At 47.0% G+C, this 15,619-nt stretch overlaps 1 protein-coding gene across 4 annotated transcripts in view; it reads left to right on the top strand.

The window, feature by feature from the left end:
* Positions 1 to 15,619, top strand: part of Sec31 (COPII coat complex component secretory 31) — an 81,028-nt gene that overhangs the window by 47,447 nt on the left and 17,962 nt on the right. For all 4 annotated transcript variants that reach the window (XM_077676928.1, XM_077676949.1, XM_077676933.1 and 1 more), the window contains exons 17-23: positions 480 to 650; positions 2,667 to 2,960; positions 4,991 to 5,141; positions 7,130 to 7,307; positions 10,760 to 10,839; positions 11,465 to 11,607; positions 14,722 to 14,910. In XM_077676928.1, the coding sequence (XP_077533054.1) occupies positions 480 to 650; positions 2,667 to 2,960; positions 4,991 to 5,141; positions 7,130 to 7,307; positions 10,760 to 10,839; positions 11,465 to 11,607; positions 14,722 to 14,910 (1,206 nt within the window). The remainder of the gene's footprint in view (positions 1 to 479; positions 651 to 2,666; positions 2,961 to 4,990; positions 5,142 to 7,129; positions 7,308 to 10,759; positions 10,840 to 11,464; positions 11,608 to 14,721; positions 14,911 to 15,619) is intronic.

Here is a 15,619-nt window from a genome sequence, read left to right on the forward strand (position 1 = left end):
GAGGAGGGTGCTGGTGGGAGGAGCAGGCCACCAGGGGCGTGGCTTGTGCTCTGGACGTCCCGACTGCCGGCGAGAGAGGGCACGCTCCACCTACGTGAGGACTCATGCATTGATCTTGTAGCCTTAGCAGTTTTCTAGCTGCAAAAAATTTCTTGCAGCCACATGCCCCTGGGCAAAGCCACACTTCATGGAAGCAGACGCTCAGCAGATGGTGTGGGCTGCTGCAGAGCTCCAGTGTTCCAAAGGCAATGCCCAGATTGCGCAACCCTACCTTTGCAGCCCTGGCAGCAAATAAACTGTGCCAAAACGGTGTAGACTGCTTCAAAATTTTCAAACAACATTTGTTTGATCGTTAAGTGGCCGGTGTTATGTAAGCAAGAGCTTCGGACATCCCGTATAGCACGGTAGGATGTGCGATTGTTGTGGCTCAGTCTTTCCTCCAGTGTTCCAGCTTGCAAAATGCCTCATTCGGGGTGCAGGAGCTGGTGGAGCAGGTGATGGTCCTGCGTGTGGCTGTCGCCCAGCTGGGTTCACAGCCGCAGCCGATTTCGACCGGGGTGCTGTCCAGCCTGCTGAGCCACTATGCCGCACTGTTGGCGGCCCAGGGAAGCCTGAGGAGCTCCATCAACTACCTGCTCGACACCACTGAGGTGGGTGGGGGTGGAAGGGCAGCGCTGTGTGGGCTTCTCTTTGGACTACCTCATTTGAACATGTGGGGAAAGGGACGTGAACTTCACGTACTTGTTGGTGCAAAAGAATTGTCTACACGAATGCAACTAGTATGCTATTGATGGGAGTGGGTGTGTACTGGGCGAAGGGACTCGTAATTGGTACATATACTCTTAGGAAAAGGAAGGTACTTGCTCTTGTTGAAAACGAGTGGCGCTTGCGTCGGGTGTCTCTGCAGCGTGTTGCTCGTGATAGGTTGTGGGATGGGCATTGCTGCATGACAGTGGCGAGCCCCTTGGTCTTGGGGCGATTCCAAATGATGCGATGGGGTGTGCGCTTGGAGTGCGTTTGGCTTCGACAGGTTTGTGTTGACAAAGGGAATTCACTTCACCCATCCTCCCCTTCTGCACTCCTTCCGTCCTCCTCACCCTTCTGTCCTCTTATACCCCTGCCACACTAGGGTCCAAATGTCATTTGAACCAAATGTCATTTGACTCAAAAGCCAAGTTGTGCTGCTACATAGGTTTTCAAATGCCATTTGGCTCAAATGACATTCGAGCCAAATGAGCACCGAGAGAGACATTTAAGATTTCAAATGCCATTTCCAGCACTCTCGGACGCAGCGTCTTCGTTCGGCAATAAAAAATATAATACTTCCGTACGTAAAACAAACAAAATATTGTTGTTTCTGAAACTTTGTTCACTGTTTATTTACTTAAAATACGAAATCAACATATTTAATTTTCATACTCTCAAAACCAGTGGGTCAGTTGCAAAAAACACAAACAAAAACAACGCAAGGCAGCCATATTTAGAGTCAAAACTGGTGTCTCTTCTAATTTGATATCATTTTACTGCCTCGGACTGCTCCTAAGTTTGATTGTTGTATTAGTGTACGAAAACTGAACGGGGCAACAACAGCGCCACTACAGCACAGCGAACAGTTGTGAAAGCTTTCAAATGCCATCGAAATTGTAGTGTAGCACGGCGGATCCTGAATGGCATTCGAAGCAACCCATTTGAGTCAAATGACATTTGGTTCAAATGACATTTGGACCCTAGTGTAGCAGGGGTATTATTCCCTTCCACCGTTCGGTTCAACATACAATCGATGTAGTGGGCTTCCTTTGCTGCTTGTATGTGTTAGTGTTTTTCTTTTTTGGGTGCGAGCTCCAAGAAAGAAGTCGTCCTTGATTATGTATAGGACAAGTTTAACATCATGGTCTTTACACAACTGATATGGTCTTTTCATCAAATAGGTACAATAGGTGTCTTTCTCCTTGCAGTGGTGGTTTGCTGAATGAAGTCCACCAAGCAGCTTACTTTATTTTCTGGGGTGCTGCGGTATTTCCTTTGTTTAAGGAAGATGTCAGTTCGTTTTACTGAGCATCCAGATGTGTCAAAATAACTTCTCGGTACAGATGCTCGGCAGGCTCCAAAAGTTTGTTTTAGATGCTGATGCAAAATAAGAACTGCTTCAGTATTTAGCGGGGGCTCAAACTATGAGCATGAGTAAAATAGGACCTTAAATATTAAAAAAAAAAAAAAGATTTACTGTCATCTTTGGAGCACTACACATTGTGAGGGACCACTGGTTACAGAAAATCATGTCACACATTGTCTGACCTTGTTTTGCTCTACAGCCAATGGCAATGTGTAGTGCTCTGAATTAACGCACCTATTAATTAAGCAGTGCAAAGCTTTGTTACTCTTTGGCATAATCTCCCCCACTCTCAATGCAAGTTTCTCAGCACTTACGAAGGCTGAACTGCAATATTTTTCTGTTCTTACCAGTTCCTTTAAAAGAAGAGGGAACCTAAGATTTTGTGTATTGGGTATCTCTCAAATATGCATTACGTTAAAGTGAGTTTTGGATAGCGATACTTCTATGCAAACTTCTATGCAATCTTTTTGGGCAAGTGATTTCTGATGCAGATACGTGAATTATGTCAAAGTATTACTGCCTAGCGGTGCTGAGTGTTCTGGCAAACATGCAGCCATCGCTGGCCGTTCTCCGGGACCGCATCTGCCAGCATCTGGGCATGCCATCGCCACACTTCCCTTTCCCACGAGTGGAGGTCCACGGCCAGTTTTCGGCGCCAGCCAGCAATGCCCAGCAAGGCGGTCACTCGACGATGGGCAGCGCTCGACTGGGCTCTTCGGCGCTTCACGCTACCCGCCCGGTTGGCAACACGGTGGCTGCATCGCACCCACGCATGGCTTCGACTGTGTCGTCTCAGTCGCAGGGCTTCTACCAGGGTGGCCAGCAAGTTCCGCCAGCTGGCGCTTCAGTGAGTTAAAGAAGTGAATTGGGGGAGCACCGTGTGCGCACTGCCACAGTAGGCTGATGCTTGGTTGCATAGTATGTGCCGTAAGTTTATTTTAACTGGCAATGAAGTCCCCTCATCGTGTTTCTGATTTTTGGCTTCGGCGCCTGATCTGCTCTACACATATTTTACACAACTGTCACCCGCTGCAGCTTATGTTTGAGCCATACAAAAAGCTAAGGCAGGCTGCAGCTACATGTTGTACCTGCGCTGATATTAATAGACGGAAGATGCTCAGTCATATCAGTGTCCAGTTGGCACTGAGCAATGCAGGTACTACTACCACCGTTTCCTTTATATTTGTTTGTTGTTGTTATTATTATTATTATTATTATTATTATTATTATTATTATTATTATTATTATTTGTTATAGTAGATGGCTGCAAGCTCCTCATTGCAGGGTGTTGCAGTGGGGGAAAAAAACTCGGTTCAAATCCTATTTTATAAGAACACTCTGTGAGTGGGAGGAGAGTGGGAGATGGGCCTGTAATTTCCTCTGCACTGTAAACGGGTTTGCCAAAGCTTTTTTTTTTTTTTTTCTTTCTTGTCGAGTTTAGGGCTTAAAAATGCTAATTCCACAGTGGTGATGTGTTGGAGCTCATGCTGTAAGGAATATCAAAAGCACCACGCTCATGTTATGCTTGTTAGCAGAGCAGATGTATGCGGAATACTGAGGCATGTGCTACCTGCAGGGCCAATTTAGCCTCTCCCTGTTGCGCCACCTGGGCAGTGCTGCATGCTATGGTACCAGGTGCTAATTATGGCGGATGCATAAAAAAAAATGTGTGAAGGCAGGCAGAGAGCGTTTGTATTTAACAGTTGTTACCGTAACAGGGGCCTTAGGTTCTCAGTTAAATTTGCATGTGAGTGCTATCTCATCTCATCTAACAGCACACTGTAAAATCTGGTCCAAAACTTTATTTCATTGCACGCGTCTCATTCGCTGTCTGAATGGCCCTTATATTGGACCTTGCCGTTATGTTTCCATCCTTTGACCGACGTAGCACCATAGGAACACAGGTGCTGTCAAGAAAAGTAAATTTGCCCTTTCATGAAATCCTGGGTCGTCGCTAGGTCTGGTGTAGTGGGGTATTTTCCAATCAGCATCACTCCTGTTCATTGCAAGCAGAAATCCGATGAGGCAAATTAGTGCAGAAGTAGTGGTAAGAACAGAAGTGATGCAGCATTAAACGTAACGAACGTTGATAATTTGTAATGATACCCAAGGAAGTTTTTTGTAATGCTCATGACAGTACTTTTTCAAGACAGCATCGAACTCCTCACAACTGCATAATATACGTTGAGTATCCTTTCTCAAGTTCCAAAATATGTGCGACTTCTTTCTCACTTGTGATAGGGTAGTGCAATTTTGAGTATATATTTGAATGGCATTGGGATAAGTTGTGCCTGAATTTTTTTCAAACATTTCGTGGTTGTCAAAAGTGAGCCCTTCAGCTTAGCATCTCGTTTTAAGGGCAATGCACACTGTGCAGCGGAAAAGAGAAGTGTAGGTTCATAAGAAAGGCAGTGTCTTAATAAAGTTCATTTGCAGCATATAAGCAACATCGCAAATGCTCGCTGCTTCCCTTGCCTGTGGAACTACATGCTTCATCGGAGGCTGTGTTAGTCCTGTGCATCTGTGCCATCTTAGAATTTTCGATGCCTTATGAACTCTGAGCACAATGTCTGTTGTAACGAAAGCACAAGTGATGAAAGGACTCGTGTTGTTTGCATTGGAATGCAACTGATTAGTATGTCTTTTATGATCAGCTTTATTCACCCACTGAAATATGCTGCAAAGAGTAAGTGGCCCATATGACTTCGCAGTATTTTGGCTGTCTGGCAACCTGAAAGAAGTGTTAGGTTCAGCGTTTGGCTGATATTGTCTGTGGTTCAGGTACAGTTGAGGTGTGTGCTGCACCGTAAGGTGTTTGATTTAAAGTTGCTGGAAAGCTCAGATTCTGTTGCAGTCATTTCTTTGTGTGTTGAACAGGTTAACCAATTTGGCCGGCGAGATTCGGGAGCGTATATTGGCTACGGGGCGCCAGCTTCTCAACACTCCGACGCAGCCTTCCAGCCTCCTCCAGTTGCACCCACACCACCGCCTCCTATGGACGCTGCAGCACCTGTAGCGCACAGCAAAGGTCAGCAGGGATTGATGGCAGTATATTAAACGGGCAGTGTTTGCTTGTACAAATAAGCCGACCCTTCCTTTTGAAACCAGGAGTTATTGAAGAGGGTTAACTAAACCAACAATATTTTTGGCTGCCAGAGTGGAGTGCATGTACAAACAGCATCATTGCTGTAGGCTGGAAGATCTTAAGTGTGAAATAATAGTCTGTTACTTTCGAAGCTCTAGGAAATGTAACGGAATTGTCAGGGATGCCATCAAAAAGTAAACTAAACTTGAAAAACTTGCAAACTGAAACTGATGCACTTGGGTGCCTCACCACGTCTCTCACGAAGCATGTAGGGACTAGTTTTTCATGCATACCAAAGGCTGTGGGGGTCTTAAGTATCAGCATTGCAGTCTGCTTGCACAGGGTCATCAGTTCACACTTAGTTAAGGGGTGACCAAAGCTGCCAAACCTTACATGCTTGCACACTTGGCTTGTGGTGGGGACTTGGAAAATCGTTAGCACTTATTGGCTTGGAATCGTGTTGTCTTGCGTGCATTGAAATTTGCATTTTTTTTGCTTTGTTTTTTGTCTGCATGTTTCTCATCCACATAGCACAAATACTGCCTATGCAAGTTCAATTATTTATTTTTTTCTACGAACATTTTCAGGCTGACGAATAGCAGAGAAGCTGAAAATGAAAGAATATTCTTCCAGTCATCTAGCTGCTACTGCAATAGGCAAGCAATGTTAACTGAACCAAAAGAAAACGAGAAAAAGCCTGGGAGCTCAGAAAAATTGCTTGGAAACTCAAGTCTGCTTATGGGCTTTGAAGGCGAAAGCTTGGCGATTATGAAAGATTTCTTCACTGCCACATCGTGTTTGTTTTTTTTCTTCGCTTTTTGTTTTTAATGTGAATCACTCTGGCGGCCAGACAGGCCACAATTCACGCAGCAGCTTCCCCACTCCCCTCTGCACCCGGTATTCTCACGTGCCGTCAGGTTCATCTTTCACACGGCATGCATCATGCTAATTCTTGTTTCCCTTCTGGCAGGGGCCAAGTTAACGCAGTTGTAACACACAACTTGGCTCTTGCTCTAGAAGACCGAGGTTCAGATCTCTCATGGACAGAGACGTGTCTTTATTGATTTATTTTCTCCTTTTTTTCTCTCTCTCTCTCTCTCTTTGCAATGGCTGACTTTTTTGTGACATTTGTGTCGATGTCGACGACGATGACAGTCACTTCTCGCATTTGATGATGCATCTATGGCTTTTGCCTTAATAATGATTTGCTACGTGCCTTTTGGAGCAATAGCAAGGGGACCAAAAACTTGCTGATATTCAAGAGTTCTATCGTCATCCTCAAATGGTAGAGAAATAGGGCATTATAGACGCCAATTTCGCAGATAATTTATGAGTACTAAATTGTTTTAGATAGCTCTATTAGACACCCTGCTGTCTTGTTATTTTAAGTTTCATTATTTGTGTATTCATCAATTTTATTCACTTTATCTTGCCCCGGGCAGATGGGGTGTTGGGAAGAAATTGGCTTCAGTGGGCTGGTTCGTACGAAGCATCCATGCAGCTTTTGGGGTGCCTGCATGGTCAGACCACTGGTAGTGAACCTTGCATTGTGGTTCTGCCCCAAGCTACACACGGTGTGGAGGCTGTTCCACCTGCCTTGCGAGGGATGGAGATGTCCTCCCAAGGCCCCAATGCCCATTGTTGCTCTACTTCAGCTGGCTTCTGTTGTGGGGAGCTATACGTGCTTGTGTGGTGGTTTTGTTGAGAGCCGCGTCTTATCCGTCAAGCTTCACACAGCTCGTGAAATGAGCAATAGAGCGGAGCCAGGGTGACAGAAACATAGACGGAGCGAAGAATACATGGGGACAACTGCTCGAGAGCTCGCTGTTCTGGTCCTACTCTAGAACGTCATTCCAACTCGGCCAGCTTGCAATACTTGCATTGGGATTCTGGTTGTCTTGCTGTTTGACTGACTGTGATGCTCTTTACAGGGCCCCGGTCTCGGTATCCTAGTGTGCACGACCCATGCGTGTACAATGAGCAGCAGCAGCAGGGCTATGGCCAGGCCTTCTACCAGCCGCCATCGCCTTACCCATCATCTCAGGCACAGAGCTACATGCCTCAGCCGTACGCGCAATCAGGACCCGGCTACTATTCGCAGGACCAAGGGTGAGCTAGCAGTGGGCACACTATTTGACCCAGCGCATTTTTGTCTATACTGGGGTGCAAGTTAAGAATGGCAGTAGCTCATGCAGTGTATTGCTCCGCCGAAGTGGCTGGCCCGAATATCAATGCGTGCACCCATTTTGAAAGGAGATTGGGCTTAATGTGTGACGCTCGAATATCAATGCGTGCAACCGTTTTGAAAGGAGATTGGGCTTAAATGCGTGACATCGTCTGCTTTTTCCCACGTAGTTTGTTTGTCGTCGCTGCAGTAATTTGTAAGCAGTTGAGGTCCCCAAAAGCATGGAAACGACTTGTGCCACGTTTAAAATACTCATAGTAACGCACTCTTTGCGCTGCGCCATGTAACAGCCGCCTGTGGTGGTGAGGCGCAGGGGGGCAACTTCCATTGTCATTCTTAAGTTGTACCCAAGTATAGGAGACATGCTGCATGATCTGATTATATCTCTGAAAGGGCAGGATGCGTGATTTGTATCTGTGCACTGTTATATACCGTACTTCCACGCGTATAACCCGCCCCTGCATATAATCTACACCACCACTTTCAGCCCACCGGAAAAGAAAAAAAAAAAGTCCTCGCATATTGCCCGCACATTTGGTACAAGAAAGTCTGAACCAAAGCTACTGCTCAAGCAACACATCAGATACTACGAAAACAGAAAACTTGTATATTTAGCTAGTAAAATACACTGAGTGCAAGGCGAAAGTCACAATTCACTAATAAAATTCAGTTGTTAGAGTGCGCTCATTCTTGTTTTTTCTTTGTTTTCCTTGTATGTTTTGCGCAATCGTTGCCATGGAAGGCTTAGTCAGTGTTACTGCTTAGGAGCTTCACAGCACAACACGAATTGCTGTGAAGCTGCACTAAAGGAAAAACCCCGCGTATTATCCGCACCCCTACTTAGCCGCTGAAATTTTCGCATTTTTGGTGCGGGTTATACGCGTGAAAATACGGTAGCAAAGAGGGACTACTTGCTCAGGCTATGAGTTGGAAGTGACAACCCGCCGCGGTGGCTCAGTGGCTAAGGCGTTGCGCTGCTGAGCACGAGGTCGCGGGTTCGATTCCCGGCCGCGGCGGCCGCTTTTCTGATGGAGGCGAAAAGCAAAAACGCCCGTGTGTACGAGATTTCGGCGCACGATAAAGATCCCCAGGTGGTCAAAATTAATCCGGAGCCCTCCACTACGGCGCGCCTCATCGCCTGCGTTGCGTCGGCGCGTTAAACCCCACAATCAATCGAGTTGGAAGTGACAGCTGCCACTCATTATACAGTCTAGTCCACTTACCGTATTTACTCGAATCTAGGCCGATACTTTTTTTAAGAAAGTCGTTTATGAAAGTCGGGGGTTGGCTTTGATTCGAGGATGCAGCTTTCCTGCCACTGCTAGACACTCAACGCCATCTCACGGCAACAGGCTTGCAGCTGGCAGGTTTTTAATTGGTTTTCAGAACTCTATGGTTTTCAGGCTCCATTTTGCCTGTTTGAACGTTGTGAACCATGTGAACCATATGTTGTGAACCCAGCTCTGAGCATTCCGCAATTGCGTGCGTACGTCGCCACGTGACCTCGAGAAGCGCCCGTGTTTGCAGCACAATGGCGCCCACGAAGCGGTGCCACTACACCGCGGCTTTCAAGCGGAAGGTAGTCTTTGAGGCCGAGAGAACTTGAAACCTTCAAGCACAGCGCAACTTCGGAGTCAATGAGAAGAACGTGCGGCGATGGTAGAAGCAGCGGAACGAACTTTTCAACTGCGCCGGCAAGCGAATGGCCTTCACAGGACGTAAGAAAGATCTACACCACAAGGTGGAGTAGGAAGTCGCTGACTTCACCCAGCAGCAAAGAGACGACGGAGATAATACAGGTGAAGGCGAGGGAGATCGCAAGCATTCGAGGCGTCGAGCAGGCTCTGTTCAAGGCCAGCAGGGTCTGGGTTAAGCGCAGCTTATTTAGTGACGCTAGGCTGGGTCACTCGTTTCATGAAGCGGTTATGGGTCAGCCTGCGAGTGAGCATTGAACTTGCTGCGACAAGCACCGCAAAAAATAAAGTGCATGTTCTAGTCTCGATCCAGTGCCTTTTTTCATTTGGCTTACACACGAGGTAAGTTTTCTGAATTTTCTGACCTTCTGAAGTTCGGGGGTCAACCTAGAATCGAGGCCGGCTAGATTTGAGTAAATACGGTATAACAGTATTCAAGTGCCAAGGAAATTTCAACGATATAACCAATAATTGTTATGAGAGGGTTGGGCAAAAAAAAAAGAAGAGACAAAACAGAGATCAAAACATTTTAGTCTCATCCAAGGAAGGTCGTACTATTACTTACTTGCAGAAAAGATACCATAGTCGGTGGACTTAGCTTCACGCGAAGCTGGCGCACATCTTTTTCAAGAGCATAGGTGCTTCACCTAGCTGAGCAAAAGGTCCTTGGCAGAAACGAATCATGCGTTGGGTCTAGAGAGTATGTGCCATGGCAGATTTTTGTTGCGGTCACGTACATTTTGAGCGAGCTCCAGGAAAGGTAGGAAGAGATACGGCATTTCAGCCCCACATGATGCAGAGGAATGATTGGTATTACGAAGTAATCTTCATTACGGTGATACAGGGGTGGGAAACTTTTTCTTTTCTTTTTAACATTTTGGTGTCTGAAAATATCCCTTCGTGTTATGTTGGGAATTATTTATAGCATGTTTTTACGGCACGTGCCAGTTGTGGCCATGTGCCCGGGGTAGTTTTCTTTCTTTTACACCAACCTTACGGCTCCAAGGTCAGTCTGGCAGCCGTAAGGTGGCCAGACTTCCTGCATCATGTTTGGATTAGATATGGGCCTGGAGCAGTTTTTTTTATGGACATCACGTAATGCTAGAGATCCACTGGCTTGTTTTTTTTAGATGCTTATCTAGCTGTAGTGAAATCCACAAACCATGATGAATATTGTTTCGTTTCCTGGACATCGGCAGCCTACAACTTCTATAACAGCAGGAGTTGTGGCTGATATGCAATTCCTGCTTTTGAAGCAGTAGGGCATTGGTTTGAGCCCCATTACTGATATTTAGGATAGTATATTCAAATGTTTGCTAAAAGGTTCCCACATTTGCATGTGCACACAAATTCACAGATGCAAATTCACTCAAACGAGGAAACAAGCTTGGAAGAGTAGGCAAAAATGATCGTTTAGGAGGCTGTAATGGTTCACGAGCACCTTCTTTAGAACTTGCAGGTTATAAATAAAAATGCTGCTTTTAAACTTTTTTTGGCAGCTTTGACTCTGACGACCAGGGCATGCACAGCGATGTCTTGTATCTCCTTGTCTGGGCACACTCGTAGCTCGGTTTTACTTTGGGCAGGAGTAGTGGCATGTTCGGGACAATTTGTTAATGCCAGCTTTAAAGGAGCTGATTCTTCTTGCCCTTCTTATCCCACACTTTCTGTTCCTGTTCCAGGTATGGCGATCAAAATTCAACATACACGGTGGCAAACTCCTCTACCCCACAGTACACAAACATCTTTGGGTCATCAGGGGGTAAGTGTTGCATGAAACATGCACAGTGCTTTCTAATGCATCTTCTACTATCTCTTCTTTGCTCTGGTGCATTAGGTCTTCCTATGTTCAGTGGTAACAGAATAGCGAAAGATATGTTTTCTGTCTTACCCAAAGGCAGCAGTGAGTAGGCTTCATAGGTGGTGAGCTTCACCTGTCCAGGGGTGACGCCTAAGAAGAGGGCTTGTTTGGCCATACATAGACTACCTTGTGGAAATTACAGCATAAAGCGGAAGCAATTGAAAGACATGATGATGTATTTTCTGAGAAGTGGAGCATGGGGAGCATTGTCCCCTCACCAATTCTGCTGCAGAAGGAAATAACTAAACGCTCTTCTGATGGACAATAACTTCACTAATACTACATGTTATTCGAACAAAATGTTTGTGGCTAGAGGTTGCGGGAACTGCTTTTGCTATACCCTCTGTAGCATTGGCAGATAGGGTTTCACAGCCCTTTTGAAGGGGTCCCCTACGTCACACATTGCAATACTCACTGTTTGCGCTTTCAGTGTTTTCTTGGTGGGCTTTAGTGAGCAAAAGAAGCCAGAAGGATGTTTCCTCTGCAATTTGAAAAGCTCGTGTTTTTCCTCTTCCCCGGGGGGCAGTGTCTTCCAATGCAACCATGCAGCCCTCCCAACCGCCTCCTTCTGTGACCCCGAGCGTAGCTCCTCTACAGACGCCTAACTTGGTAGGCAATGCACCACCTCCTGGTTGGAATGATCCGCCACCCGTCAAGCCGTCGACCAAGGTAAGAGGCATTTTCAGAATCCTCACAAACAATGGCACTACATTGGTGGGTTCTTGGGATCCGTGCTAGTTGAAGAGGGTTATTTTAGACTATTGCAGAGCTGTAGAGGCACAAAATGTCCCGTTGCATTGACAAAAAATTGGCAACTGCTCCTATCTGCTCCTTTCGTTGCAAATGTCGCCGAAAGACGATATTCGATTGGCGCTTCTGCCAAGTGAAGGCCTCCCTTCTCTTTCCCGCTCACCTCTCGTGCTGTTCCTGTCCCGTCTCGTTCCTCCCAAGTTAACACGCTAGAGGTTTGCTCAAGTCAATTTAAATTTACCGCATTCCACTCCTACAAGTCGGTTGTCTCGATGCCAGCGCTGCCGTACGGCGAAGACACGCGTGAATTGAGGCGCCCTACTACGACATTATAGAACTACGTTGCCCTACTCCACGAGCGTTCCAAGGGGGACGTGGATCCCATTTAGTGGAACGTTTCGTTGCCAGTGCCGTTTGATTTCTTAATGCCGCCAGGTGGTAGCGCTGGCAACAGCAGGCGATGGTTTTCTGCCGTTGATGTAGTATTTCATTTGCTATCGCAAAAACCAAGCCTCCATGAATTTTTAATAAAGGAACACTGCAAATATCACTCATGTATTGATTTGCTGCCTTATATTTGCGTAATGTCTGCTTGTTTAACAATGTTGACAAGTATGAACTCTGACACCGGACTTGTACATTTAGATTTGGCTGTGAGTACCGTATATTGCCGCATATAAGTCGACTCCTCATATAAGCCGACCCCCCCAACTTTAGACCCCCGGATCGCGAAAAAAAAAAGGGCATACATACGTACCTGTAATAACGTTAAAAAAACGGGCTGCACTGATGAGAAAAAGAAGAAAATGCATTTATTGGGCGCACTTACTATGTTCGCACCGACAACGTTCACGCCGCCGCCGTTTTCGCGAATGTCACAAGAGCGCGCACCATTCACGTTGCCGCCGTTATTGAGCACTTGACAAACGCTTCGCGCACCATGCTGTGAGGCAGGCCGTACCACGCGTCGCACACCCACTGTGCCACAGTGCTCAAAGGAGCCCGCTTCACACGCCCCGCCGGCGTCAGGGGTTTGCCGTCCTGCTCCATCCACTCGTTGTAGAGTGCCGCCATCCTGTCCTTGAAGGGCTTGTTTAGAGCAACGTCGAGAGGCTGGAGAACAGGGGTCAAGCCGCCTAGAATGATCGCCAGCTCACACTGGGCGTTCGCCACTGCTCTCTTGACGCGCTCCGTGATGTGCCCACGGAACGAATCGAACACCAACAAGCTCTTCGGCTTCAGGAGACCGCCTGGGTGCCGGAGCCAAACGAGGCGGAACCATTCAAGGACGGTCTCCTCAGTAAAAAATCCCTTTTCGTTCACGCGAACGATCACTTTGGGGGGGAATTTCTCCTTGGGCATCGTTTTGCGCTTGAACACTATGAAGGGAGGAAGTTTGTGGCCATCGGCAGTGCAGCACAACATCACCGTAAATCGGTTGTGCTCGTTGCCCGTTGTCATCACACGCACTTGCCGCTCCCCTTTAACTGCGACCGTCCGCTTACTTGGCATATCAAACCAGACGGGCGTCTGATCGGCGTTACCGATCTGGCCGAGTGTGAAGGCATGCTGCTCCTTCAGTTCCGTAACGAAATCCAGGAAGACTTCCTTCTTCTCGTCGTAAGCGTCGGGTAGCTTCTGGCAAATGGTGGTACGCCTTCTCAAACTGAGCCCGTTTCGCTTCATGAAGTTCGTAACCCACTTCTTTGACACTTTGAACTCGCTGCGGGCGATCTTCAATTCATTCGCGACACTGCGAGCCTTCCCCTGAATGTCCTCGTAGGACACGCTCAGGCCTTTGTCTCTCTGTTGTTTCACCCACTTCTCCACTTCTTCTTCAACGACAGGATACTTTCCTTCCTTCGGTCCCCGGAAGCACATGCGCGATCCTGCGCATGCGAAAAGCTTGTCCCTTTGTTGCCGCCAACTTCGGATGCATTTTTCCGAAACGCCGTAATGACGCTCCGCTGCCAAGTTGTTGGTGGCCTCGGCATGAAGAATAACTTTACGCTTGAAAGCCGCGGTGTAACTCTGCTGACGAGTTGGTGGCATTTCGGCGTCGTCCTGCTGCGCGCTTTACAGTGGACTTCGGAGAAGGCTGCCGAGTGCTTGCTAGGCCTATTCGCACTATTCGGCGCTATGCGGCACTATGCGACTATGCCCTATGCCGGGATCACGGAAGCCGATCCAGAGCCTGTGCCGAAGCCGAAGCTGATTGCGCTGGTCGCCAGTTTTCATGGCCGCGTTTTCATCGCCGCGTTCGGGCGACGTTTTTAAATTGTAGAACTAAGGTTAAAAAAGGATGTGCAAATCTTTTTACTTATTGACGCTATAGTGCCTATATATATACGCGAAACGTCGCTTGCCAAGATTTACTTAAATTTCTCTCCCCTTCCCCCCACCCCCCTAGTTGACTTGGGCTCCGCGTATAAGCCTACCCCCCTAAACTTGGCGTCCCGATTTTTGAAAAAAAAGTCGACTTATATGCGGCAATATACGGTATATAAGACTATTGCGCAGCTTTTGTTTCACTTTGGCCGGGTGGCTGAATTTAGTCACAGACAGACAGACACAGACTAAAATTTCTGCGTTTAAGTAGCCGAAGAAAGCCTATCGTCTTTAAAAAGGGGAAGGGGATTGGGGTGTAGGCACTGAGGTGGGAGGTTTCGAACTACCTTTGCTGCACTGCTTAGATAGTGTCAGTGCCGATGTTGTAGAGGAGGTTTGCAAGGTGCACAATGAACTTGTATTGCTGATTTAGTTGGTGAAATTTTAAAGAAAGCTTTGCAGCTGATAAATGTGCTCAGCTGTAAAGGAACATAAACATTCAAGATGTACTTGCTTGAAGGTTTGTTCCTCTACTGTTAATGTGTCAAATTGAAGCACTTTAGTTATTCCCATCACCTTTCTTGGGGGGAGGGGGGCACAACACATAGTTCCACTTAATCATGTGCAGCTATTCAAAGCAGAGCTGTGCGACAGCTTTTGTAACTGGTTGGGGGGGCCCTGTCTCACCTGTTTATTTATGCGCAGCATCCGCAGGGAGGCTCCGCGCCAACGTTTGACATGGCTGCTCCCATCACAACGCCCCTGTTGGGTGCCCCAGCTCCCACCATTCCCGAGGGCCCCCCACCCGCATTTCAGGGTGGCTACGGCCAACCACCCGCATCACACTTTGCCTCCCAGCTGCCACCTTCAGGGGCTCAGGTACCACAGCAGCAGGTGAGCTGGCCCTGCGGGACTGGAGGGGGGGGGGGGCTTCTTATTGCATGCAGCTATCGCCAAACTTGAATAAAAAAAAATCGCAAAGCCATTCTCAAAACCCTAGCTAGGGCTCTTGAGAATGGCTTCACGTGCTTTTAGTGTTAGACTGATGTGGCTGCTGCAAAAAAGCAGCTGCACAACTCACTCGCTGAATCTGAAAAATTCTGATAAAGTTCCAGACACCTAACAAAGAGTGCGCTTCATAAAATGCTGGAGCAGAGTACAAATGAGAATGATACGTGTGTGAGCTAGTGCCCCTGAGACCACAAGCTAGTGCCCCTTACTGCGTATAGTGGCCAAGGGAGGGCTCTGATTTGTTACTACAGGAGGACCAATGTTTAGGAATGAGGTCCCACGTATTCTCTATGGAGGTTTAGAGACGACACATACTCTGCAAATTAAATGGCAAAGTTCTTAGTTTTAGTTATATATTTACAATACTGCTAACCCCAGTTAAGTGTTTTTATTCCTTTCTTTTTCTATTGGTTTTCTCATTTTTCAATTTTCTAGTGAATACAGTTTCTGGAAACTTCTTTATGACGTAAGGTGAAGGACTCCTTTCGGTTAAAATTTTAAGTTATGTGTGCAGTGTCCCTTTAAAAGGTTGTTTCCCGAGGGTTTTGAGCCCAATTGTCAATGCCCATAAGAATTTTAAAGTTACAAGTAC

This window comes from Haemaphysalis longicornis, unplaced genomic scaffold, assembly GCF_048455015.1.
Source record: "Haemaphysalis longicornis isolate Haplotype H1 unplaced genomic scaffold, Haemaphysalis longicornis Haplotype H1 scaffold_1, whole genome shotgun sequence".
Lineage (NCBI taxonomy): Eukaryota > Metazoa > Arthropoda > Arachnida > Ixodida > Ixodidae > Haemaphysalis > Haemaphysalis longicornis.